Here is a 26,980-nt window from a genome sequence, read left to right as displayed (position 1 = left end):
ATCTCTCTCACCCAGATGCTAACAATTGGCAATAACTCCTCTGCAAGGGGTGGAGTTTTGGGTACAACTCCCAGCTCCACACTAGAATTTGGTGTGACTTGGGCTTGCACAGTACAGTCATGCCACCTTGAACATTCCTGATTTCATTTCAGTCACTTTGTTTCTTTTTTTCCAAAACTCTCTGTTCAGATTTGTAACAGAATTTTCTCCTAGTTGATTAAAATAATAAATACAAGAAGCCAGTCACTGAGTGAGAAAGGGGGTAGGATTTTCAGGTCTAAAAGAAGAGGTGGGAAGGCAGGAGGAGCTGACTTCCTTTTGGACTTCCAGGCCAAGGAAGAAGGGATGTAGACCAGAGGCTGTTAGCTCTGGTGGTGGAGGATCCGCCACTGCAAGATTTCTGACATAGAGTAGTTGGGGAATTTAGGATTCTAGGTTCTGTGCCAGTGATTATGTTATCTGTTGATTGTGAACTAAGGTTGTCAACTGACCTCCAGGTAAAAGTAACTTGGCAGAGCATGGGTTTGCGAGAGTACACCCCAGCTAGTGGCAGAAATTTGGGAGTGCTAAGCAGGTTTGGCAGCAGGCAGCTTCAGGGAGGAGAAAGCTATTTCAGCGCTCTAGAGAGGCAGCACCAAGTTTGGTGGGAAAAAGGGAAATGTATTCTTGGTCTATGTGCCGGGCTAGGAACAGATCAAGACCACTGGCGGGTGCCTAGCTGGTGTTAGCATGGATTGCTTTATAATATTACACACTACACAGATCCATATGTGATTTTTAATTAGGTTGTTTTGTTGACTGTCTTAATTTTCCTAGTTCATGGAATATTTTGGATATTATATAAAACACATAGCAAGTTTATACCTTACCATAAGTCTTTACCACACTGTGAGCTTCCTTTTTAAAGGACTGATTATTTCGTTTGCTATAGGGAAGGTGTTTAGTTTTATAAGATCCTATTGTCATTTGCCTAAATCCCAAATGGTTAACCCTAGACATATGGACATATGAGCAATGTTAAATAGACTCTTTTATAGATACATGTGTCCATATGTATGCATTAAAAATTAAGTGCATATGTATAAATATATGTATGTAACCGTTATAATTTAAGATGAGATAGTACAAAGTTCTTGATAAATATTATAACTTAGCACTGCTGCATATGTTTTACAAAATTTTGGAAAGCTCATAATTTTCTGTGTCTGTAACTCCAAAGTTTATAAGTCCTCTATCTGTATTTTGTAAACATTGGACTTTCTGTGCTTGCGATTTCCTGCAATAAATACTTGCCTTCTATGTCCTGTTGCTGAGTCAAAGTCTTTCTTTCCAAGCAGGGCTCTCCTGAACCTTGTCAGAATGACAAGGTTCAAACAAGTGCTGTTTACACTTACTTTACAGGAAGAAGGACAGCAGATGGCGCTACTGAATCAGAGACAGCAAAGTGACTTCATTGACACTGGGACATCTTTCTTTTGGTATTCTCAATTTTCTGCCCTTCTGTCCTTTTGAATGCAATCTCCTTCCATGTTCAGTCAGCACACATATTTTAATTGAAGATCCAAATTTGCCCAAACATATATGGGAAAAGTATAAAATATCTCCAAACAGTTTACATCAATATTTGTTAAGGGAGAATTTTCTTTATTCAGGCATGGGCTCCCACTGTACCTTCTAATTGTCTCCACAATTTCTCTCCTTGATATCTCTCACAAATGTTTCCTTTCTTCTTGCCTCTCATTCTACTATTAATTAAGTAAATGAACAAAAATCTATTTCCCTTGTTAATGCAGGTATTTCTTATTGTTTCCTCATAATTAGAATGCCTGGAGATACATACACACACACACACACACACACACACGTATATATATATATATATATATATATATATAATCTTTTTCAGTGTTATTTTTGAAAATTGAGATTATTCCCTCTTTAATGTCTAATCTGTATTTTATATTTGTAATGTACAACTTCTTTGCCTTTTAAGGCTTTTTCTTTTTCCTTCAAGTGAATGTCTTGCTCAACATTTCCTGTGAGAAGCACAGACTGTGTATGTTGAAAAAGAAAATTGGTCTTCAGCAAGCTTATTGCTTATTTATAGGATTATAGGTCAAGGCACAGACTTGTGCTTCCACTGTATGTACAGTGCTGGTCCACAAGACAGGTAGCTGTTTCAATAGTTTGTTTCTTCTTACAACTCTCTGCATCCCAGAGTCTTTGATGAGTCAATGGCTCCTGTCCTTGTTTTGTGTCATAGACCAGAGTGGAAGTTAATATAACCCCAGCCACCATTTCCTGGACAATGTTCATACTAAATCAAGGTCATATATGCAAATTATGACTGGCAATGCCTGATAATTAGCTTTACTTCAACTATTTATAGATAAAAGAGTAAGACTTCTCATTAAGACTCAAAGGCAGGAATGTGTCAAGTATATATTCACATTAGGAGATCAGTCAACTGTTGGGTTCTTGGCACAGAACACAAATATTCTCAAATAGCTGAAATGCAAAATCACTGACTGAGGATGCAGGCTAGTGGTTGAGAACATGGGGCTATGCAACAGCCATTGAATAAGATGATAACTGTCCAAGTTTCTATTGAAACTCAAATAGGAAACTGCTTAACAAAAGCCTTTCCCTACCAGGGTCATAAGAGACCTCTGCATACAGTCAGCCTTCACTGAGTACACACTTAGCTCATGCTCCCTCCTCCTGCAGGAGAGGCCCACCCTCTTCTCTGTGATTTTCCTGTTAATCCTCAGAGTCCAGGATGCATCTGTCTGAGAAGAACAGGAGGCCTCTCTAGACCAGGAGTATCTTGGGGAGAGAACCAAAACATGATCAAAGAGCAGGTGAATTTCCACACAGCATAGAGGTAAGATAGCTAGAGAGAAGGGGCTAGATACACATATACACACACACACATACACACACACACACACACACATGCATACACACACATGCATACACACACATGCATACACATGCATACATACATACACACACATGCATACACACATACACACACACACACACACACACACTCATGTTATTTTATATAAATATATATGTGTTCGGTTTTGGTCTCTGGGACTAGTGATTGAGGTGCATATTTTACCTATGAAAGCAGACCTTGCCTCTCAGTTCTCCCAACATTTCCAAGTCTCTGCCTGACATACCTTGGCCCCAATCCTGGTTTTTCCTCCCATGGCAGTGAGCTGCCCTTCCTCCATAGGCTCTTCCCTATATAATCTAGAAATTTTGGTCTCTCTCTCTCTATCTTCTCCTCCACCCCTTTCTCTTTCTTTACCTTCTCAACTTCCCCTCACTTTCCCTATCCTAACTTCCATGCCCATTATATTTGGGTCAATGAATTCACCCACCCAAGAGTAGCTTCCCAATAAACTGCCTTTAATATCTATGTATCTATTTATCTATCATCTATCCATCTATCTATCTATCTACCTTATTTTTCCTCATCTATGCATTCAAGCATGAGAACCAAATATGTATAGGAGATTTCCTTCTGCTGTAAGCTTTTGATTCCAAGATATATTTGAAATGTACTAACTATAAGTTAGAGGAGAACAAACTGTGAGTAGTTAATAATGTATTTAAATATTTAAGTTTAAGCACAGAGTCTGTTTCACTCTACCTATTAGAAGAGAATAATAGACATTGGAGATGTGTGAGCATGTATAAGCATATAGACGCGGGTGGGTTCCAGGAACACTACAAGAAAAGGCATTAAGAACTATCCTAACATCCTGGAGATGTGTAGGAACAATAGGTCCCATGGATCTTGATTCCCTCAAGTAGAGTTGTTCCAGCTGCTTGCTCTGATGTAGCTAGCACAGCAAAGCCACCCATCTCAGCATAGGACTTCTCTCAGATTCTCTGCTAATGTGTAGTAGGTCTAATTTTAGTGCCTATTGTTCTCTGTGTCTCCAGGTCTAACAGTGGGACATTTCTTCATGCAAAGGTATCAACCAAAAAACATTGACTTAAAGACTTTTATTACAGGATGAAGCTCATTTCTATGTTTTATAAAGGAAGCAGACAAACAGTAAACTCCTAATCTACTTTCTTACCACAGAGAGATTATTCAGACTGTGTCTTCAATTTGCTTCCTTCTTAAGGTCCTCTCTAATTTTAATTTTTTCAACCCTTATTTTTAATCATGGTTCTTAAACACTTTAACCTCCCCTTTAGCCCACCATCCACAGGAGGTAGAGGAGAAGAAAGGATACTGGGAAAGTGGACCTATTTAGAAATGGTTCTTTGGAGTAACTCCCATCTGTGTTGTCTGAAAATCTGCAATTCAGTCCCAGGTTAGCAGTGGCATCTCAATCTACTAACAAACACTTCAGGGATACACGCGTAGTCCAGTTTGATAAAGTAGGTATGGCAAACTTGAATCAGCGTGGTGTCACTACCTAGTAGAGACAGCCAGGCCTTAGCCTTGGCTCAAGTCAGTAGGAGGGACTAGCAGGAATGCCAAGAGACTTTCTTAGCTGTGCCTCACAGTGAATTGGAGGTCAGTGAGCACTCCAGGTCACTATGGAGTAAAAGTGGTCTTCAATAGCAACAAAAACAACAGAAAGGCCACATACACATGGAAACTGAACAATACTCTACTCAATGATACCTTGGTCAAGGAAGAAATAAAGAAAGAAATCAAAGACTTCTTAGAATTTAATGAAAATGAAGACACAACATACCCAAATCTATGCTAAGCAGTACTAAGAGGAAAGCTCATAGCCCTGAGTGCCTCCAAAAAGAAAATGGAGAGAGCATACACTAGCAGCTTAAGGACACACCTGAAAGCCCTGGAACAAAAAGAAGCTAATTCACCCAGGAGGAGTAGAAGGCAGGAAATCATCAAACTCAGTGCTGAAATCAATCAAGTAGAAACAAAGAGAACCATACAAAGAATCAACAAAACCAGGAGCTGGTTCTTTGAGAAAATCAACAAGATAGATAAACCCTTAGCCAGACTAACCAAAGGGCACAGAGACAGTATCCAAATTAACAAAATTAGAAACAAAAAGGGAGATATAAAAACAGCAACTGAGGAAATTCAAAAAATCATCAAATCCTACTACAAAAGCCTATACTCAACAATATTGATGAATATGGAGGAAATGGACAATTTCCTAGACAGATACCAACTACCAAAATTAAATCAGGATCAAATAGATCATTTAAACAGTCCCATAACCCCTCAAGAAATAAAAGGGGTAATAGACAGTCTTCCAACCAAAAAAAAAAAAAAAGCACAGGACCAGATCATCGTTTTAGTGTAGAATTCTATCAGACCTTCAATTCAAAGAAGACCTAACACCAATACTCATACTCTTCAAACTATTCCACAAAATAGAAACAGAAGAAACACTACCTAACTCCTTCTACAAAGCCAAAATTATGCTGATACCAAAACCACACAAAGATCCAACAAATAAAGAGAACTTCAGATCAATTTCCCTTATGAACATCGATGCAAAAATACCAATAAAATTCTTGCCAACCGAATCCAAGAACACATCAAAACGATCATTCACCATGATCAAGTAGGCTTCATCCCAGGGATACAGGGATGGTTCAATATACAAAAATCCATCAATGCAATCCACTACATAAACAAACTCAAAACAATAAAACCACATGGTCATTTCATTAGATGCTTAAAATGCTTTTGACAAAATTCAGCATCCTTTCATGCTAAAACTCTTGGAAAGAAAAAGGACAATACCTAAACATAGTTAAAGCAATATACAACAAACCGGTGGCCAACATCAAACTAAATGGAGAGAAACTTGAAGCAATCCCACTAAAATCAGGGACTAGACAAGGCTGCCCCCCTCTCCATATCTTTTCAATATAGTCTTGAAGTCCTAGCCAGAGCAATTAGACAACATAATAAGGTCAAAATGATACAAATTAGAAAGGAAGAAGTCAAACTATCACTATTTGCAGATGATATGATAGTATACGTAAATGACCCAAAAAACTCCATCAGCGAACTCCTACAGCTGATAAACAACTTCAGCAAAGTGGCTGGTTATAAAATCAACTGAAGCAAATCTGTAGCCTTCCTATACTCAAAGGATAAGCAGGCTGAGAAAAAAATTAGGGAAATGGCATCCTTGCCAATAGCCACAAAAACATCAAATATCTTGTGTGACTCTAACCAAACAAGTGAAGTTCTGTATGACAAGAACTTCAGGTCTCTGAAGAAGGAAATTGAAGAAGGCCCCAGAAAATGGAAAACTCTTCATGCTCCTGGATTGGCAGGATTAATATAGTAAAAATGGCCATTGTGCCAAAAGCAATATACAGATTCAATGCAATCCCCATCAAAATCCCAATTCAGTTCTTCATAGAGTTAGAAAGAGCAATTCTCAAGTTCATCTTGAATAATAAAAAACCCAGGATAGCTAAAACTATTCTCAACAGTAAAAGAACTCCTGGGGGAATGTGTATCCCAGACCTCAAGCACTACAGAGCAATAGTGTTAAAACCTGCATGGTATTGGTATAGTGATAGGCAGGGAGATCAATGGAATAGGATTGAAGGCCCAGAAATGAACCCACACACCTATGGTCATTTGATCTTTGACAAAGGAGCTGAAAACATCCAGGGAAAAAAGATAGCCTTTTCAACAAATGGTGCTGGTTCAACTGGAGGTCAACATGCAGATGAATGCAAATCAAATGGATCCATTGTTAACTAAGCTCAACTCCAAGTGGATCAAGGACATCCACATAAAACAAGACACACTGAAACTAATAGAAAAGAAACTGGGTAAGACTCTTGAGGACATGGGCACAGGGGAAATTTTCCTGAACAGAACACTAATAGCTTACGCACTAAGACCAAGAATTGACAAATGGGACCTCATAAAATTACAAAGTTTCTGTAAGGCAAAGAACACCATCAAAAGGACAAATCGGCAACCAACAAATTGGGAAAAGATCTTCCCCAACCCTACATCCAACAGAGGGCTAATATCTAATATATGCAAAGAACTAAAGAAGTTAGACTACAGAGAACCAAGTAACCCTATTAAAAAATGAGATACAGAGCTAAACAAAAAATATTCACCTGAAAAATTTCAAGTGGCTGAGAAGCATCTTAAGAAATGTTCAACATCATTAGTCTTTAGGGAAATGCAAATCAAAACATACCTGAAATTTCACCTCACACCAGTCAGAATGGCTAAGATTAAAAACTCAGGAGACAGCGGGTGTTGGCGAGGATGTGGAGAAAAAGGAACACTCCTCCACTGCTGGTGGGATTGTAAGATGGTACAACCACTCTGGACAGCAATCTGGCGGTTCCTCAGAAGACTGGCCATGACACTTCCAGAGAACCCTGCTATACCTCTCCTGGGCATATACTCAGAGGAGTCCCTGGCATGCAATAAGGGCACATGCTCCATTATGTTCATAGCAGCCTTATTTATAATAGCTAGAAACTAGAAAGAACCCAGATGTCCCTCAATGGAAGAATGGATACAGAAAATGTGGCATATTTACACAATGGAGTACTACTCAGCAATTAAAACAATTCATGGAATTCTTAGGCAAATGGTTGGAACTGGAAAATATCATCCTAAGTGAGATAACCTAATCACCAATAAACACACATGGAATGCAGTCACTGATAAGTGGTTGTTAGCCAGAAGCTCTGAATACCCAAAACACAATTAACATATCAAATGATTCACAAGGAGAAGGAAGGAGAAGGGCCCGGTCCTGGAAAGCTTTGATGCAGCAATGTAGGGGATTATCAGAACAGAGAAGTAGGAGGGAGTGATTGGGGGATGGGCAGAGGGAAAAGGGCTTAAGGGACTTATGGGGAGGGGCGAACCTGGAAAGGGGAAATCATTTGGAATGTAAACAAAGAATATAGAAAAGAAAAGAAAAAGAAAATTGACATTACCAATAAATTAAAATATATTTGGAAAAACTATAAAAAAAAAAGAAATTTCAGTGAGCAACCTAGAATAGCATGAAAAAGTACCCTATAGATGCCCAAGATCTTTCAAACTATCCCACTGATAACAGAACATCAAATGCACAACACGTACTTACTTGCTCATAGCAGCCAACTCTGTGTCAGGCCCAAGCTATGGCTTCTATCTGGGACTCTGGAAACTCTGTAGAGAACATGGAAACACAGAGAAAAAGTTGTACATTGGAGCTGGAATCAGAAATCCTATGCTGACTTCCTAATTAAAATTGCACTAGACTTCACTAATTCCTATATGTGCATCTTTAAAACAAGAGGTTTGTGTCCATGGTCTGAGGACATTCCTCAGCCCAATATGAAGCTCAGTCCACTTCCCATCAACCACCCTTACATCATAGTCTCCTGGTCAGAAATACCTGCACATTGAACCTTCAGACTTTTACTATTTTACTTCTTATCATCACAATTAATATCTGGAATATTCTACATTAGTTCTCAGCTCATCCAAGTCATATATCCTTACAAGTAATATCTTTTACCCTTATTTGGAAAAAATGCTTATTTTGTGTGATGTCTCTTTAACAAGCACATGAATGCCGTAATGTTCTTGAGGTATTTGAAATGAGGAGATACATTCCCCAATTAGTTTATTAATAGAAGCATTCACTACTGGATAAAACATTTGAATGCTATGGACCTTCACTACTTCTTAAGTAAAGTAGGAATAATAAACTTTCATTTATTGCAGAGCTCAGGCAGCTTTGTGTTGTAACTTTTTAGAAACCATGATAATTTGCAACTTGTGACAATCTGGGCAGCATTCTCAAGGCAGATGATATGTACAGTGTATTTGTATTAGCTGTTACTAATTGCTAAGATCTTTTTTCTCTTCCTAAGTGAGGTTTTCCCAATAACCCAATAATGTAGCCACTTTTATTGACCAATGTTTTGTGGGTTGTAATGGGACTTTGAAGAGGTTAATTGCATTACTCAGAGACACTAAAGATTAGGCAACAGTGTTATGGCCAAATCTCTTGTAATTTACCACTACCCCATATTCTACCTTAACTTCTGTGTTTTAGACTAATACCTTTTCTCATTTACTGGTATTGTTTTCCTTGTTTAGGACCTGATAGGAGTTCAAGGTTGAAAGACATCTCTACAACTTTTCCTTGGTCTTTGCCTCTGCTAATTAGTTCCTTTGAAATTGATGTGAGACCACCAATAAATAACCCATATTCTTTAGAAATACCTGAAAAGGGTTTTTTTCCCTCAGTTACCACAAGTAACAATTCACATGTATGAACCCTGATACAGAAATAGAGCAGATTATTGAGGGCAACTTCGAGTTCTGTTGAGTTCTTGCACACTGGCTTGTGACTGAAGACAAGTGCAGAAATAAGCACCACACCTGTCCTTGAGTCCAGGATGCAGTGCAGAAGAGCATAAGAAGATCAAAAGAAGAAACAAGATCTCAAGCTGTGAGCCATCTTACCCAGCAGGGTCTTAATGCCTGTGAGGAAGGAAGAAGGTTAGCCCTCCCATGTGCATAAGTGGGTCATGTGGTTTCAGACCTGATCTGAGGTTTCAGAGGCCAATAGAGGTTCATATCAATTCTTTGGAGGCCATGTATGAATATATGTTGATGCTTGTCCAATATTTAGCAAAAGGAGAAATAGCAATGAACTGCAAAGAGCTCCTTCATTTTTCCAACATCACTTTGGTGTCTCTGGCCCAGCTGCTGCTTCCACAACCCTATTTCCTAATAGATTTCTGGGCATTCACATGTGATTATTAGATGTTGGAACATTAAAGATCCTGAACACACACTATAAGAAGGTGGAACCTCCTCAGTTGTGGCAGTGGGTGGGTAAGAAACATAACTCTGTCTTCAACACAGGATATGATAGTAATTTTGGTAATGCCATTAATACACAAAAGCTTGACCTTTACAAATTTAAATGGAAAGAAGGAAAACTAAGAAATATTATTAAAGAAAACTAAATGCCAGGTTGTTTGGAATGGCCATCAAAACTGGACAAAGAAAAATGATAATCTTTTTTTCATACTTTTTATTTCATATATTCTTTATTTACATTTCAAGTGATTTCACCTTTCCTAGCTTCCCCCTCCCTAAAAGTCCTATTAGCTCTCTTTCCTACCCCTGTTCCCCAATCCACCCGGTCCTGCTTCCCTGTCCTGGTATTCACACACTGCTGCACTGAGCCTTTCCAGGACCAGGGGCCACTCCTTCCTTCTTCCTGGGCATCATTTGATATGTGAATTGTGTCTTGGGTATTTCATGCTTCTAGGCTAATATCCACTTATCAGTGAGTGCATACCATGAGTGTTCTTTTTGTGTTTGGATTACGTCACTAAGGATGATATTCTACAGTTCCATCTATTTGCCTAAGAATTTCATGAATTCATTGTTTTAATGGCTGAATAGTACTCCATTGTATAGATATACTACATGTATATGTTTCCATTCCTCCATTGAGGGATTGCTGGTTTCTTTCCAGCTTCTAGTGATTATAAATAGGGCTGCTATGAACATAGTGGAGCATGTATCCTTATTGCATGCTGGGGAATCCTCTGGGTATATGCCCAGGAGTAGTATAGCGGGATCCTCCGGTAAAATGATGCCAAGTTTTCTGAGGAACTGCCAGACTGATTTCCAGAGTGGTTGTACCAGCTTGCAAACCCACCAGCAGTGGAGGACTGTACCTCTTTCTCCACATCCTCGCTAGCACGTTTTCTTGTGAGTTTTTGATCTTAACCATTCTGACTGTTGTGAGGTGAAATCTCGGGGTTGTTTTGATTTGCATTTCCCTGATGACTAAGGATGTTGAACATTTCTTTAGGTGCTTCTCTACCATTCAATATTCCTCAGGTGAAAATTCTTTGTTTAGCTCTGTACCTCATTTTTAATAGGGTTATTTGGCTCTCTCAAGTCTACCTTCGTGAGTTCTTTGTATATATTGGATATTAGACCTCAATCGGATGTAGGGTTGGTAAAGATCATTTCCCAATTTGTTGGTTGTCGTTTTGTCCTTCTGCCAATGTCCTTTGCCTTACAGAAACTCAGCAATTTTATGAGGTCCCATTTGTCAATTCTTGATCTTAGAGCATAAGCTATTGGTGTTCTATTCAGGAAATTTTCCCCTGTGACCAGGTGCTCAAGGGTCTTCCACAGTTTCTTTTCTATTAGTTTTAGTGTTTCTTGTTTTATGTGGATGTCCTTGACCCAATTGGACTTGAACTTAGTATAAGAAGATAAGAATGGGTCGATTTGTATTCTTCTGCCTGCTGACCTACAGTTAAACCAGCACTATTTGTTGAAAAGGCTATCTTTTTCTCCACTGGATGGTTGTAGATCCTGTGTCAAAGATCAAGTGCTATTATAGTAATGAAATATCAATTTGCTCTATCAGATTGGGGTGAGAAAGATAGGAAAAATATCATAGTACTTGTATCTATCTGCAATAAACCCATAAAATTCCAGCAGAATGTAAACTCACAAAGAAAAAACCTGCTTCCCCCCCAAGGCTTTATAAACCTACAAGTATGTAAATGACTGCTTGCAGTGTCCCAGACAGAGGACTCTGGACTCTACCTTCTCTGGCATCCATGAGTAGGTGTCTTTCCTCAAGTGATATAGCTGATGCTACCAGGGTTGGGAAGACCCAAAGAAGAGAACAGAAAGCAATAAAAAGATGAAGAGATGGAGCAAGCCAAAGCTTGATAGATGTACTTAAAAAGGCCACTCTTCTCTAAGGATAGACTGTGCTAGTTCCACATTCATTGGGTCTTCAATGACCAGTTCTGTACTGGACACTAGTAGGAAGGACAGAAAGTGAAAATACAGTAACATAAATCCATCACATGTGCATGGTGGCCTTTGGAGCATGCAAATCTGAGACCACTTCTGTGATGATCAAGGAAGACAACAATGTGTCTGAAATATGAGGTGAGCATCATGACTTATAAATCTGAGTCTACAGAGGAATTCCAGAGGACATGTCCACATATATATATATATATATATATATATATATATATGTGATGTATATATGATATATGATGATATATGATATATGATATGTGATATGTGATATGTGCTGTATGGTATATGATATGTGATATGTGTTATGTGATATGTGATATATGATTGATATATGATATATGGCATATGCCATATGATATATAATATATGATATATGATAAATTATATATATAATATGTGTGTATAGCTTAATGTTTGTGTAAAATAATATTCTTGCTGTTTTGCTAACTATTGTACAGTGCTGTAAATAAAAACATTTTAATAAATGTATAGTATTAATTCACACATAAATATGAGCTGGCATTTGTGACAGGGGGAACTCCATACACTGTCCAAAAACAGCAGGAAGTTCTGAACATTTTGTTGTGTATGTAGTGAAAGAAATGGGATAAAACACAAAAAGAACAGTGTTCTTGTATGAAGTGGGGCCACTTCTCAATATTGAGTAGCAGGTCATGACGCTCTCTACACTGTGGATGTCATTCCTTGTAGGCTCATTCTCATTTTCTAAAAGTAAAGCACTGCAGAATCTCAAGACAGGTGGAATGCCACATGGATTGAGGGTCCCAATGGTGAAGAGGCTCCTGTACCACACCTCGTGAGATGTGTTCTGTCCCTTTGGCTTCAGCAGAACAATACACTCTAGCTTCACTCAGACAAACTCTGTCTCTTAAACTCAATTTGCTAGGGGGCACAATAAGGCAATCTACTTTCTCTATAATGGCCCCCAAGTAGGGGTTTACAAAGTTATCCTTCAGGAGGATGATTGATAATACCCCAAATCAGGCAAAGAACTGACTCTCCAGTCTACCTGGTCAAGGTCTGGTCCTGGTCCAGACTTTCTGAGAAAGCAGCTTCCAGGTCAAAACATAAAAATCATTTGTTCCATGAGCTGATTAAATTAGGCAGTGACAGCTCTTTCCTTTACAGACCATTAAGAGGTATATACTCAAGCAGATGGGTAACAGGGCGAAGAGAGCAAGGCCCCTTCGTCATTATCAGTGCGAGGGGGAGACACTGAACACACAGAGCAACATCAGGATGGAACCCATGAGGACAGAGGAACATCAAAGGCATCTTGAGAGCAACAGCCTCTCCCAGTTCCCATCAATGAGTGCCTTGTCTCAGTGTGGGACCTGTCTCTGCCCTATAAATGCAGGTTGGCCCCTCATTCTCCACACACTGGTCTACTGTTCAGCAACTGTCCAGGTGACTCCCAGCCATGAAGACACTTGTTCTCCTCTCAGCCCTTGTCCTGCTAGCCTTCCAGGTCCAGGCTGATCCTATCAAACAGACAGATGAAGAGACTAAAACTGAGGAGCAGCCAGGGGAAGAGGACCAGGGTGTGTCTGTCTCCTCTGAAGGCCCAGATGGCTCTGTTCTTCAAGATTTAGGTGAGTGCTGGTGCCCAGTGTGATGGAGGCGTGGAGTCTACTGAGGGAGGGTTGAAGATGAGCCCTGAAATCCTGTTGGAGAAATGTGTTTCCCTTGACAACTCTATTTTAATTCCTTTTAAATTCATAAATCTAAATGATAGTAAAGTAACTCTAATCAAATTTCTTCCTCATAAGGTTTTTACTGTAAAAAATATGTATGGTAATTTCCATAAAATCAGAGCACTCCAATACTGTACAATATATCCACAAGATAGATGCTTATAGAACAGGAGTTGTCTTAGATATTAACAGAAAGTTTTCTTTGTGTAAAGGAACTTTGAATCAATTTAAGAGTATATTCAAGTGTCTACACTGTGACAAAAGGAACCTAGTAATTAAAGACATATCAGAATGGCTCTCAAGTGCATGACCAACACCCGTGAAGTGCATTATTTGCTGAGATGTCCGTGCTGATGGATGTACTGTGACCAACAGAGCACACTTATGCTGCATTACACATCCTCATATGATCACATACTATCACATGCTGCCAACCTCAAAACTTAGTGTCTAATTCTTTTTAATGTCTCCAGTATCAAGAAAGGTGGCATGCCACTGTAGAGAAAATTCGTGCAAAAGAAAAGAACGTGTTAATGGGACCTGCCGCAAGGGTTTCTTAACCTACATATTCTGCTGCCATTGAGCATGGAGTCCAGAGAGAACAAGACAGCCATGTGCTCTGAGGCCACTGAAGCTGAGTGCTGATGACCACTGTGCTTGAGCTTCTTCTCTATCTTCAGTAAATTGTTCGCAATGTGCTTCCTGTGTGTGTGCATTCTTTCTGTGTTTGCTACAAGGCTCAGTCAAGCCTCTGTATATAAAGTATCAGAACCTTCAAGGAAACCTTGGCAGATGGATGAATAATTTGGTTTTTACTTGCAAAATACTGCCTCCAAATACTAACAATTTAAGGATGACTCCAGGTTGAGACACAAAATGTAAAGGAAGCCCAGAATGCTCATGATTCTGCCACATGCCACTCCTGACATTTGACTCTGCCTTCAGGTAGACTTGACTCTCTCTCAAAGACATTGCCTATGTGTTAAGGAAAACTCCCATGTTGGGCTTCAGGGTTATACAGTGCTAAAATGTTATTTGTTAGGGAGCTACTGTGTCCTTAAAAAGTGTTGAAGTTTCAATGAACCAGGCCTGGATTATACCTCTGACTTCTAAGCCATAGGTCATTTTTGGCTCAATGGAGACAACTTTTATCAATATTAGTAAAAGTTAGTGAGAGACAGATTGGGTAGGATGAAAAGCAGGGCATTCCCCACTATGAGTTTCATGTTATCTGCAGTGTCTACAGTCATATAGGGCAAAATTTTCTGTACAGAACACTTCTTCATATACAAAAAATGCACAAGTCTAATGACTTCACTGTGCACTACAAGGTACACTCAGGCACAAGTCTAATGACTTCAGTGTGCTCTACAAGGTACACTCAAGTGAGTTACCTTATAGTTTTGGAAGTATTAATACAGCTTGGGAGAAAGATCCAAAATAAATAAAGAAGTTAGTAGGCAGTTCTTGCAGCCCAAGTATCCAGTCATGGTACAGGATGCTAAGAGTCTAAATACTCTAAATACTCACACACTCCTTCAGGGAAAACCATGCCATGATGAAAGGATAGCAGTGGTGGTGACCTGTAGATGTCAGCTTCTAGTAGCACAGATAGTGTGAGTTCCCAGCAAACATTCTTGTAGGTATCCTATAGGGATGGAACCATGATGTGAGAATTGAATACCTGATCACACTTTGAAGAAGAAAGTGATAGAAGCATCTTACTTGGTAGTTTATAACAACTATGACAGAGACCAGCTCCAGAGATTGAGCTAGTAAAGACCATCTAACCCTAGCCATTATAACTCTTTTAGCCTTAAATATTACAGATACTGATTAGTGGATTACAGACACAAGGCAGTTACCAAAGTCCCACAAGATATTTCAGTCTTTAAATAAGACACTTGTGACCTGGGCAAAATAAATTTAATAATTAAGTCAAATGCAGGGTCATCCTTCTGAAATATAATTATCTAAGGACATGGTTCCTCTTTTTCCTGGAGCAGTTAGCATAATTTCAGTAAGTGTCAATCAGCAAACATATGACACAATTACATTGATCAACCTTCCTACTAACGTTCTCCCAGGCCTCTCCACTAGCTCACAGAGCCAAAAGCCTCTCTGGCATTTGTCTCCAGAGAGTTTATTCCAACACCTCTCCCTGTTGCAAATTCTTCACCCTGGATGCAATAATCTCATGTATTCTTCCTTCCCTCTTTTGCAGTTTAGGTTGAAATTTTCTGGTAAAATGCAATGGTTCATTGTTTTAAACCTGACCTATTCTAGTGGTGAAAATTCTAGGTGCATAATGGTAAGGGTTCATGCATGTATATGCACATTATGAAATGATTAAATTGGGGAATTTGTAAATCTGTCACCTCAGGTATTTACAATTTTGTTATGGTGAAACAGCTATATTCTACTGTACTAAGTGTTTTGAAATACAAAATCCGTTATTATTTACAACCATCTTATTGTGTAATAGCTCACTAGAACTCATTGCTAGTACCTAAATGTAATTCTGTACCCATTGACTAATCATCTCTCAGTATCTCTTGAACTTACCAGTCTAGTAGTAAGTATTCTGTCCTCACCTGCCATTATATTGCTTTGTATTTTGGATAGAGAACATGTTGCAGGCAATTTGTGTCAGGATATTATACATTAAGTGTCCTCAGGTATCATCTCAGTTATTGAAAATTCCATTTCATTAAAGTTCAGAAGTATTCCAGTAGTGCACAGACACACACAAACACACACACACACACACACACACACACACACACACACACACAGAGAGAGAGAGAGAGAGAGAGAGAGAGAGAGAGAGAGAGAGAGAGAGAGCAGAGATAGTGTGTTTATATACTTGTACCACATTTTCTTTATCCACTTACCTACTGAGGGATATCTCTTGGCAATAATCTACAATATGTGGAGCTACAACACACAAAGATATCTCTGTCACATCAAGAGTTTATTTCTATTTGAAAGTTTGGTTTTCTCAACCTTGTCTACAACCACCTTTCCACAGATCATTTAAGAAACTTGCAGGTTACAGGAAAAGATTCTCTAGACTAAAGTGGCCAATATGTTCACCTCCAAACTTCTTAATACTTTGACCCCTTAGGTGACCATGACCTTCTCCTCATTCTCTTCAGCTCTCTAGCCAATGACTACATGCCTAGCCACTCGCCATTGCTAAGGTTCTCCCCTGTTTGGGTATTAATCTAAAACTGCTGGTTTGCAACATATTCTATTGCCTTCCTGCCTCCGGAAGTAGAAGACTCTGATTGTTTGAGAGTTCCCTCAAGAAAGGTGTTCTTAAGAGTAAGCTAGGAACACTGACACCCAGGGTGTACCCATCACACTTGTACCCAGATCTTTCATGTCAGATGATCTGTGTTAGGAATAATCACACTTCCCATGTGTGTTAATTGGAGTCTTGTATTCAGGTTCAAGAACCACTCCACCTCAGCATTTCCACTCAAACACTTGAGAACCTTAAGAAGGAGTTCTGGTTAGAAAAACTGGTTAGTTCAGGAACTAAAAGTGTTGCCCTGGCCTTTCTCTCTCTTTGCTTTTCTGATGGCTCTCATATGATGCAGAGAGAATGAAGGACAGATCTAGAAAGGTTTCATAGCTTGAAATTCTAGAAAAATAACCAATATTTCTTAGTTTTTTTCATGTTCTAGCAATCACCAATTCCATACAGCCCACCTCACTAAATCCTCCCCAAGGACAGAGGCCTGAACCCTACTTGGGTTTCATACAAATCATTCATCACCACCACCACCCCCCATGTTGAAGTCTGCGTAAAAAAAAAAAAGAAGAAGTAGTTGTTCATTAGAACATCCCAAATACTACAGGACTTTATGCTATTTGTCTAGGATGTGTTTTCTGAGTCATTCTAGAGAAAATAGGTGAAACGATGAAGGCCCACTTCATCGCTGCATTGACAAAGCAAACGTTGATACTCAAAATAATCCACACAAGTCACACATTCTCTTAATGTGTTCTTAATGTGTATGTACATGAAAAGCTCTGCTCTCCTACTGCCATGCAAGATATCATTACAAGAAGAAATGGATTTTAAACAACACACACACACATACACACGTGTGTGTGTTCTCACTCATATTTTCCATTTACACATTGGTCAGTGCCATGGACTCAGAGACTTATGGTTCGCTGGGATATGGAGGGTTTTGTACAGAAAACCCAGCATGGGTGGCAAGTCAGTATTGTTGTAATGGGGGAGCTTTCGGCAGGTTGAGAGCTGAGACCAGATGTGCATAGTCCAGCCATTCTTCCTGACTCAGGGGAGAGGGATCCTCATCAACCTATCTGAAGCAGAGTGGGTTTTGATGAAGGATGTTTGTAATCATTATAAACCAAAATATTTTTCCAGTGAAGGCACCAATGACTTTTCTATTCTACCAGGAAAAGGGTCCTCAATTCTTTCCCTGTGGTTCCCCCAACAAGACTCCGAGTTCCTCAAAGGATGGCAGATGGGTTCCAGTGTGAACATCTGCCTGAGCCCATTTTGCTTGTATAGCAGACCACCACATACAAAGTCATATAATAATTGTATTATACGGAGCAGATGGTACCAATTTCCAGCCGTTCTGAGGACTATAAAGTCTCAGATGAAAGTGTCAAAAGATTTACTCTGTGGTGATGACCCATTTTTTAGTTTATAAATGACAGTTTCAGAAGATTTCAGCACCTGGAAAAAGGATAAGGTGGTTCTCTGAACCTCTTTTATAAGAGAACTACTCTATCCCTGGTTACTCTTCCCTTTTACCTAAATCCTGTGCCAGAAGATTCCACTTGTGAATGCCATAACCAATTAGAGTATGATTTCCATACATTAATTTTAGTAAGACTTAAGCATTCTGGCCACAGCATAAGGAGAAAATTAAATATTAACATTTTAAATCTTGGAGACAAATACAGCATGTTGAGGTGTGTGAGATTTTACTACTCATCAAGAAATGAACAAGTCTATGCTCAAGAGGAGCTGGGAGAAGCCTGCATTCTGAGAGCAGTGTCAGAGGATTCGAGGTCATGTTAAAGCACTGTCTTCCTTACTGTGTGGTAGAAAGTCAGTGCATCTCCAACATGGAATGTTCATTCTGGTCATGCTGGGTCTGACACTGTTTTTATGAATGGCCAGTAGTGCTTCAGGCATAATGCCTCTGAGCGCACATCACTTTCTAAGATGAGTTGCGTCCATCTCCCTGCCTTCTGTGCAGTCAATGGACATTCAGAAGACATTATGTCTCAAGAAACAACAGCATGAATAGTTTTCCCATATAGTTCTAGAGAACAGTTGCACCTTATTTAGTGGCCAGGAAAGTTTGTATGCTGTCCTTGCAGAGACTGACTTAATAAATATACTTCACTCACATGTGAGACTCCATTAGAACCTGCACAGTCTTACAGCAGAACTAATGTACAATCTCACCATAATCCAATGCCCTTACTCTGCTGAATGGCTTAACTAGTTCTAACTGTTATAACTTAGGTCCTGCAAAGGTTCACTGAGAATTGGTTTTCAAAACCTTCCTTACATGTTCATTGAATATGTATTCTGGTCATCTCCACAAAGCATAGGCCATGATTTGTAGGCCACACATTTCCTGTGTACTCTTTCATGCTTTCTGAAACCAGTGAGTAAGTCTCAGCCATAGAGCTATGTAGTACAAGCTCCTTCAAGTGAGCAGCAATGGGCAAATGGGTGTTATCTAGTGCTGGACTATATAAATAAGAAGTCCTTCTGGGAAGCCCTGTTTGCCCCTAGCTCTTGCAAGTTTCCTAACTGGCATTGCACCACAGGTGTTTGAGGTATCCAATAGAAATTAACCACAAAAAATTAAGACATCACAAGTGACCCTTAAATAGGGGTAGTCTGTTCCCAGATGTTTCAGCTGCTCTTGTATCCCAAGGTCTGGACTGAAGGGTGCTATCTCTCTTGCTTTACTATCCCTGCATACCACAAGGGTCTGTAAGTAATGAAAGTAACTTTCAAAGGATGGATATGTCATTGAGGCCTAACTGCAAATGACTCCTTGAAGGCAAGGCTACTCTGGAGGAGCACATATCATTAGATACCCTTCTGGGGTACTTCTGTCTGGGTCTCTGGTAGCTGAGAATAATAGTAATTGCTGGTTAAGGGGAAACTCATACAACTTTTGCCAAAATGTAAATGCCTTCCTTGGCATTCCAGTGGGGATAATAATAATCTTTAAAATGTCTTTTTACTTTAAGAAATATCTCTTGGTATTGCTTGGTTTTGGCTACTGAGCTGTACATGTTGTCTGTATGGTTTGGGTATTAGTTTCTATTCAGATGTATGCTTTGCTAACGTTTTTGACCATGTTCTAGCTTGCCACCTCACCCCAATGCTTATTTCCTCTCCTGTGCAGAAGCTGCATAGCCCAGTGCCATCCCACCACGCCACTTGTTCACCTATCTTGTTCCCAACTCCTTTGGTGTCATGCAAGACATCATTATCCATACCCATTTCTGAATTTTCTTGTAATAATTTATGCTTTTATGTCTTATGTCCCAGTCTTTAATTCATTTTACTTGAGATACAGTTCTTATTGTGCATGAAATGATTGGGTTTCATGCTTTAGAATTTACTGTATTAATTGCCGTTCATCAAAGTGGAAAGAATGACCATACTTTCTTCTTAGACCAGTGCTTTACCTATAGTCTCAGGAGCTCATTTTATCCATAGTTTGATAAGCGCAATGTGGTCAACAAGCATTGACTCTCTGCATCATCCAGATACCTATCTGACCACAGAGTGACCAACCTCAGATGGCAGATAAGAATCCATCTTCAGGGACTTAGAGGCATTGTTCCTTAGACTTAATGCTTGAAACTGCTGTTTCTTTTCTTCTGTTTTAACATTAAAAATACACACTCATTCAAGTGTAAGTACAAATACAAGCAGTAACAGGAAACAATAGCAGGATCCTCTTCTTCAACCCCAGCAGCAGCAGCTTAAACCAAAGGCATCTACCAAGCACAGGAACAAAGGCTTCTCATGCGGGAGAGCAAGAATATCAAGTACTCCTTGAGGACAAATTCCTCTTCTTATCAATGCAGACCCTTTCTAACTGCAGGGCCAGTCTCAGACCCTTCTCTTCACATACACTCCCCATTAAAACAGACAGACAGGCAGACAGACAGACAGACAGACAGACAGTCAAACACACACAGTTAAACACACACACACACACACACACACACACACATACAGAGGAAAACACACACACACACACACACACACACACACACACACACACACACACACACACTCACACATACACACATGGTTCCTGATGTTTTTCATCCCCTAGGAAACCCACAGCAATGAGGATGCTCGCTCTGCTCACCACCCTTCTCCTACTGGCCCTCCAGACTCAGGCAGAATTTCCCCAAGGAAGTGCTGAGGAGGCTCCAGACCAGGAGCAGCTGGTGGAGGAGGATCAGGATATTTCCATATCCTTTGGAGAGGATAAAGGCACTGCTCTCCTAGATTCAGGTGAGAGAAGTCATCATATTAGAGTCACGGAGTAGAGAGAAGGTAAGCTCTGAAACTGGGTCACCCAGGTGACTTTACTACTTCCTTATTTTCCTCTTTAAACAGCAAGAGCCAAATAGATCAGTTTCTTTCTGCAAAGATTTGTTTGTGAATGTCACGGGGTTTAATGCATAAAGAGACTTAGTGACTGTTTTCTTTTCGATCTAAGTGGCTAGGCTTGGTCTATTGTACTGTGTCTATTATTTCAGAACTTGGAGATATCTGTTTAGATATTTAGGTAATGGCAAGAATAAAAAAATAAAGACAAATGGAGATTAGTGTTTCATTTTGTGCTTACCGTGTATATTGATTCCTGTTGATCGTGATGCACCTGTCACTAATGATCAATGTGGAGAGCCCATTTCACCCAGCACATATCTTGCCCAAGATCTCTTCTACCCTGCTGACTCAGGCACTAAGTACTGCATATGATCTCCGTTTCCCCAGATGTGAAGTCAGACTTGACCTGCTATTGCAGACTCACACGCTGTGGTTTTAGAGAACGACTCGCTGGGGCCTGCAGTTATCGTCGCCGCATCTACCGACTCTGCTGCCGCTGAGAACTAAGGACAAGAAGAATACATTTGTCATATGACCTGAGATATTGAAGGAGACTGTTTTTGCCTCATGTTGTGTCCTTGAGTTTCCTTTTCCTTTATACCCAAATAAAGTACTTACGGCAAGTTCTCTCTGTGTGTGCTTGATGATGGTCTCCAAGCAAGACTCTGAGCACCCAGTACCAGAATGCTACAAAGAAATTTGGGCTTGGGTCTGTAGGAGTGTCGGTTATCACACAGGCTTCTAATGGATAATAAGAAAGGTCAATGCTGTTGCAAGCATCCTAATTTCTCATCTTATAACCCTGCCCCATTTAGATCAGAACTACTCTCAAAGCCATTGGCTGTGTGGGATTTAGACAACATGGTCATCCCCATTTTTGCAATGTCACATTGACCTAACTTTCCAAAGAAACCAGTCTCTTCATTATACATGCTAGGATTTACAATCAGGGCAGTCCAAGATCATTTATCTGCCCATAAAAGCCATGAGTGGGTACCAACTCTACAGATACAACTGTAAGTACCATTAAGCAGCAAAGGCACCAAATGGGAAGTGTGATGGTTTGTATATGCTCTGGGCAGGGAGTGGAACTTTTAGAAGGTGTGGCCTTGTTGGAGTAGGTGTGTGACTGTGGGCGTGGGCTTTAAAACTCTCATGCTACCTGTCTGGAAGTCAGTATTCAGCTAGTAGCCTTCAGAGGAAGCTATAGAACTCTGAGTTCCTCATGCACCATGCCTGCCTGCATGCTGCCATGCTTCCTGCCCTGATGATAATGGACTTGGACCAGTAAGCCAGCCCCAATTAAATAACTACTTATATGAGTTGTCCTTGGACATGGTATCTGTTCACAGCAGTAAAATACCAACTAAGCCAAGAAGTAAGGCAGAAAGTCTCAGATATACTAATCACCTGAAATATCTGGAAAAGCAGGATTTGATATTTGTAGGCCTAACTTTAAACACACACACACACACACACACACACACACACACACACACACACACACACACACACACACACACACCATGTGCTCAGGTCTTCAGCTATACATTAAGATATCTAGGTGTAGGTATCTTAAGATACCTTTATCTACACTTCTCAATTGAAGCTAAGCTGTTGGAAAATGTGACTAATGTCACTTAAATCACCACATATCCTGTGACACACCGAGGTACAACAGGAGGGATGAGGTCCCAGAGAACAGCATCCTCAGTCACTATACCAGCTCTTGCCACCTGTACAGGTGCCTGAATCCTGAACCAAACATAGTGGCCTGCAGAGGGACCTGGAGACCCTAAGTCTCCAGTTCTTAACAACCACCCACCAAATTTAACAGGCATTTATGAGGATACCTCCATATTCATCCCTCACCCCCTGAAGCCACGTTAAGGTACTAGTTTAACTCTAGGAAAATAAACAGTGATTCCAAGCCTTCTACGTTCCAAAGTGCTACAAGGGGTTGTGGTGGCTTTCATGAGATCACATTCTCAATGATGCTCAGATGATCTATTAATTCACAGATTCCACCCTCTTTTCCAAGGTCTCCTTTGCTTTTCTTGGAATGCAGGGTTTGTAACTAATGTGGGAATGTTTAGAGCTCAGTAGAATGGAGCTTGATGCCCAACTCCACTGCATCGAGTCCTCTGAAGACTCCCCGGGGGAAAAGAGGAATCCTTTGGACAGCCATGCCACCTGATGGCCAGTGCCAGCACATCTGTCCACTTCTCTACAGAGCTTACCCCCCTTTCCTGGAACACTCTGGACCCTTGGTCAGAGTTTCATGCAGAGTGACCTTTTAATGTGTAAGTAAACCAGAGCAGCTGAGAAAATTTTACAAACAGACCTGGGTCTCAACAGATTGCATTTCAGTGCACATTACTTGCTGATTGGCTATTGAACTGCTTGTGGGTATAAAGACCAGGTGACAAGACATAGACATAAGAGATAAGGCATTCCGGACTGAGTGTCAACTTTGAGGCCATTCTTTTGGGATGCAGGATCCTACTAACTTAGGAAGCAGGAAAGATGTTTATCTTGTTTGTTTCTGGTCACTAAAGTGTGGATCACAGAACAATGAGCCCTTTAATTTAGGGTTGGACTTTAGTGTTTGCATATGTGTAAGGGAAGGGAATGACATGGAAGTGTGGGCAGGCCACACAAAGCTCCCTTGTTCTCCCTGAACCTTTGGTGTTCCTCTGACCTGGGGTTTCTGCTTGTACCACATGTTGCATCTCTGTGAGGGCTGACTATGGCTACTTCATGGGCAATGGCAAAGTAAATGATGAGCTTCCTTGATTCCCCACCTGCTCAAATATTTATCAACAGGCATGCGAGATGCTCTCTGGTGTAATCTATTGTTTTTAGAATGTACCAGGAACTTTCATCAGTCTCAGAATATTCCACTAATATACATCCCTGTAATTTAAAGAAACACCCCTAGGAATAGCTACAGAGTATGAAAATGGTTTGACTTTGCAGGAATGTGAGCCATCGCCTTTGAGAAACAGCTTCTAAAGCTTTCTGCTTCTGTTTATTGCACACAAGGCCTCACCTAAGAGTCCCAGCGTTTTGACTTAGTTTTCCTAAAATATAATTTTATGCCTTCTATGCTTGCTTATCCAGGCATCACTCTCAAATGTTGTGCAAAACTTATTTCATAACTTCAATAGCTTTTTCCTTTCTTGGGGTCCCAATATTGGCTCTGCTCATTTTCTAACTAATTTCCAAACATGATTTTTGTCAGACATTAATCTGGAACTACCGTTGTGCAGTTTTCCCATTGTTTCCAAGATAAGAGCACACAGCATGCACCTGGGCCATTACGACTGTGCTGTGCTGTGCTGTGCTGTGCTGTGCTGTGCTGTTCTGTGCTGTGCTGTGCTAGGCCCCATGCCTCAGTTTTTAATTGTTTAAGAATCATTACATCAGGGAGCATCAAGTTTCACAGAATTCACCAGAGCAGAAGAAGAAAGGAGTAGGAAAGCCAGATATAATAGGATAATTACACACACTAAGGCCAACTAAAAATCAGTCATGAACAAATGAAATCTATACAGCCATTGTCCAGGGCTAAGGTCAGGAGAAATAGGAACATTTTTTACAAAGAGCTGCCATAGGCTACTGAGAGATCTCCATCCTAGTCTGTTGTGGACAGTCTCTGTCATGGTATGCTGTCCCTAGCATTCTCCTGAGTGAGGGTACCTCAGACCAAGGAGGATAGTACAATTGTCCCAGATCTGCCCCATCTTGGACTTCAGAATCACAACAGAGAGGACAGAGAGTTAGTAAATCTCTCTCATACATGTATCAGCTGGTTCACCCTGTGTAGATGTGTAGTTCCAGGATTGGGATTCTGGTGGGAAGACAGGGCAGCTTACCCGGGGTTCCTGCAGTTGGCCAGAATTGAAGGTATCATCTTGGGGTACTTAACTGAATCATATAGTCACATCCAAAGCCAGAGTTCCTAAATGTGCACCGTCATTATTTTTCACTCAGTGTGTTTCCCCCAGTGGATCTATAAGCCGCCTAATGCCTGCCACCACCAGTTCACCCGTCAAAGCAAATACATAGCCAACCTTCTCCAAATAACAAATTCACATTTAAAAAAGTACCGACATGGAAAAATGAACATCTACTGGTTGACCAAGTGTGATGGTTTGTATATGCTCAGCCCAGGAAGTGGCACTATTATTAGACGGTGTGACCCCGTTGAAGTTAAGTGTGGTCTTGTTGAAGTAGGTGTGTCACTGTGAGTGTGGGCTTTAAGATCCTCATCCTAGCTGCCCTGAAGTCAGTCTTCCACTAGCAGCCTTCAGATGAAGATGTAGAACTCTCAAACTCCTCCTGCACCATGCCTGCCTGGATGCTACCATGCTCCTGCCTTGATGATAATGGACTGAACCACTGAAGCTGTAAGCCAGCCCCAATTAAATATCGTTCTTTCTAAGAGTTGCTTTGGTCATGGTGCCTGTTCACAGCAGTAAAACCCTAACTAAGATACCAGGGCCCTGGGAAAATCCTCCAACTCATAGAGTTCTCATGACAAACCTGCAAAGTCTATAAATGTCCTGTTCTTACCTGTGGTATTGCCTCCAAGGAAATTGCCCAATGTGTAATTTTAACTTGTGGCTACCCTTCCTACCACAGATGAAAAGCAGCTCTTTAGTGCAATCTCTCAGGCCCTATCTTCATCTGAGGGGAAAAGAGATGGAATAAACCCAGCTCTTTCCCATGGTTGCCTTTGCTTCAGAGTTGTGGACTTGCACCCTGTCTTCTCCTGTGATTTAACCCTCATTTTCCCACCACACTGGGAGATTGTCATTGTAGCCTGCTTCCCGATTTCAGATCTTGAACAGCAAACAACTCAACTTCCTTCCAACATTCAAAACGTCATAGCAAAAATGACTAAGAAATCTTAACATTTGTTATGAGGTGATCAGTCTGAATTTTCCAATGTTATGAACTCTTTGAAGAGTTGGACTCAAATGATGTATATTCCAGTGTTGTTTATAGCACACAACAGATATATGCTCTTGTGAAAATGTACTTTACCACATGTCAACTATGTAAAGATATGGATTGCTGCTACGTTTTTTAGCTATCAACAACACTACATACAACCTTGGGGGGGGGTAGATAAATACTTTCAATGAGAACACTGTGAAGCTCTCTGTGTGTGTTATCCCAAACCTACAACACAACAGCTGTAGGAACTGAGTGTGTTAGCTAGCAGCTGATGGGGGTCGGGGTGGGGTGGGCAGCCACATTTGATCAACAGCTCAATGAAGTGATGTCAAATGTCTGTGCTTGGCTTTTGTAAACTCAGTTTTGCTGCTGCTTAGTAGATTTGTTAATTCATATGATCCTGTGTTCACATTTACTTGGGACTGTGCCAATATTCTGGGCACTGAAAAGCATAAATTGGTGCTCAACCCTACTATCCAGAGAACATTTTCTTCTGTTTTCAGACTGTGTGGAAAGCAACAGTCACCAAACCCCAACACTATGACAAGAAGCATGTACCAAAAGGAGCATGCCATAGCTGTCTCCAGAGGGGCCCTGCCAGAGCCTTACAAATACAGAGCCAGAAACTAGCAACCAACTATTGGACTGGGCTTGGGGTCCCCAACGGAGGATCTGGAGGGTGGTCCAGAGGAGCTGAAGGGGTTTATAGCCCCATGGGAAGAACAATGACTTCGGACACCCAGACACCCCAAGACTCTTAAGGACTGAACCATCAACCAAGGGGTACACATGGTTCCAGTCAAAAATGTGGCA

At 40.5% G+C, this 26,980-nt stretch overlaps 2 protein-coding genes across 4 annotated transcripts in view; both read left to right on the top strand.

Annotated features, from left to right (window-relative positions):
- LOC127668792 (neutrophil antibiotic peptide NP-2-like) overlaps positions 1 to 21,829 on the top strand; it is a 40,183-nt gene extending 18,354 nt beyond the window's left edge. Inside the window, exons 1-3 of one of the 3 annotated variants that reach the window (XM_052162583.1) lie at positions 19,445 to 19,552; positions 20,919 to 21,145; positions 21,590 to 21,687. In XM_052162583.1, the coding sequence (XP_052018543.1) occupies positions 19,467 to 19,552; positions 20,919 to 21,138 (306 nt within the window). In that variant the 5' untranslated portion in view covers positions 19,445 to 19,466 and the 3' untranslated portion in view covers positions 21,139 to 21,145; positions 21,590 to 21,687. Of the gene's footprint in view, positions 1 to 19,444; positions 19,553 to 20,918; positions 21,146 to 21,589 lie in introns of those variants that run through there. The other 2 variants (XM_052162582.1, XM_052162584.1) reach the window with 2 other exon arrangements.
- On the top strand, positions 13,272 to 14,128 carry LOC127668973 (alpha-defensin 3-like). Its single transcript, XM_052162866.1, has 2 exons — positions 13,272 to 13,443; positions 14,019 to 14,128. Exons 1-2 carry the CDS (start codon positions 13,272 to 13,274, stop codon positions 14,126 to 14,128), a joined length of 282 nt encoding a protein of 93 aa, XP_052018826.1.
- Positions 21,830 to 26,980: the final 5,151 nt, after the last annotated feature.

Source organism: Apodemus sylvaticus, chromosome 18 (assembly GCF_947179515.1).
Source record: "Apodemus sylvaticus chromosome 18, mApoSyl1.1, whole genome shotgun sequence".
NCBI classification, from domain to species: Eukaryota; Metazoa; Chordata; class Mammalia; order Rodentia; family Muridae; genus Apodemus; species Apodemus sylvaticus.
The sequence above is the reverse complement of the archived record's forward strand: the minus strand, read 5'-3'. Positions and strand labels throughout refer to the sequence as shown.

What these genes read in the sequence shown, in the direction of transcription:
- LOC127668973 (XM_052162866.1), top strand. Translation starts at nt 13,272, where the DNA reads ATGAAGACACTTGTTCTCCTCTCAGCCCTTGTCCTGCTAGCCTTCCAG. An exon ending in CTCTGTTCTTCAAGATTTAG is followed by an intron (nt 13,444 to 14,018) that starts GTGAGTGCTGGT and finishes TAATGTCTCCAG; the next exon opens with TATCAAGAAAGGTGGCATGC.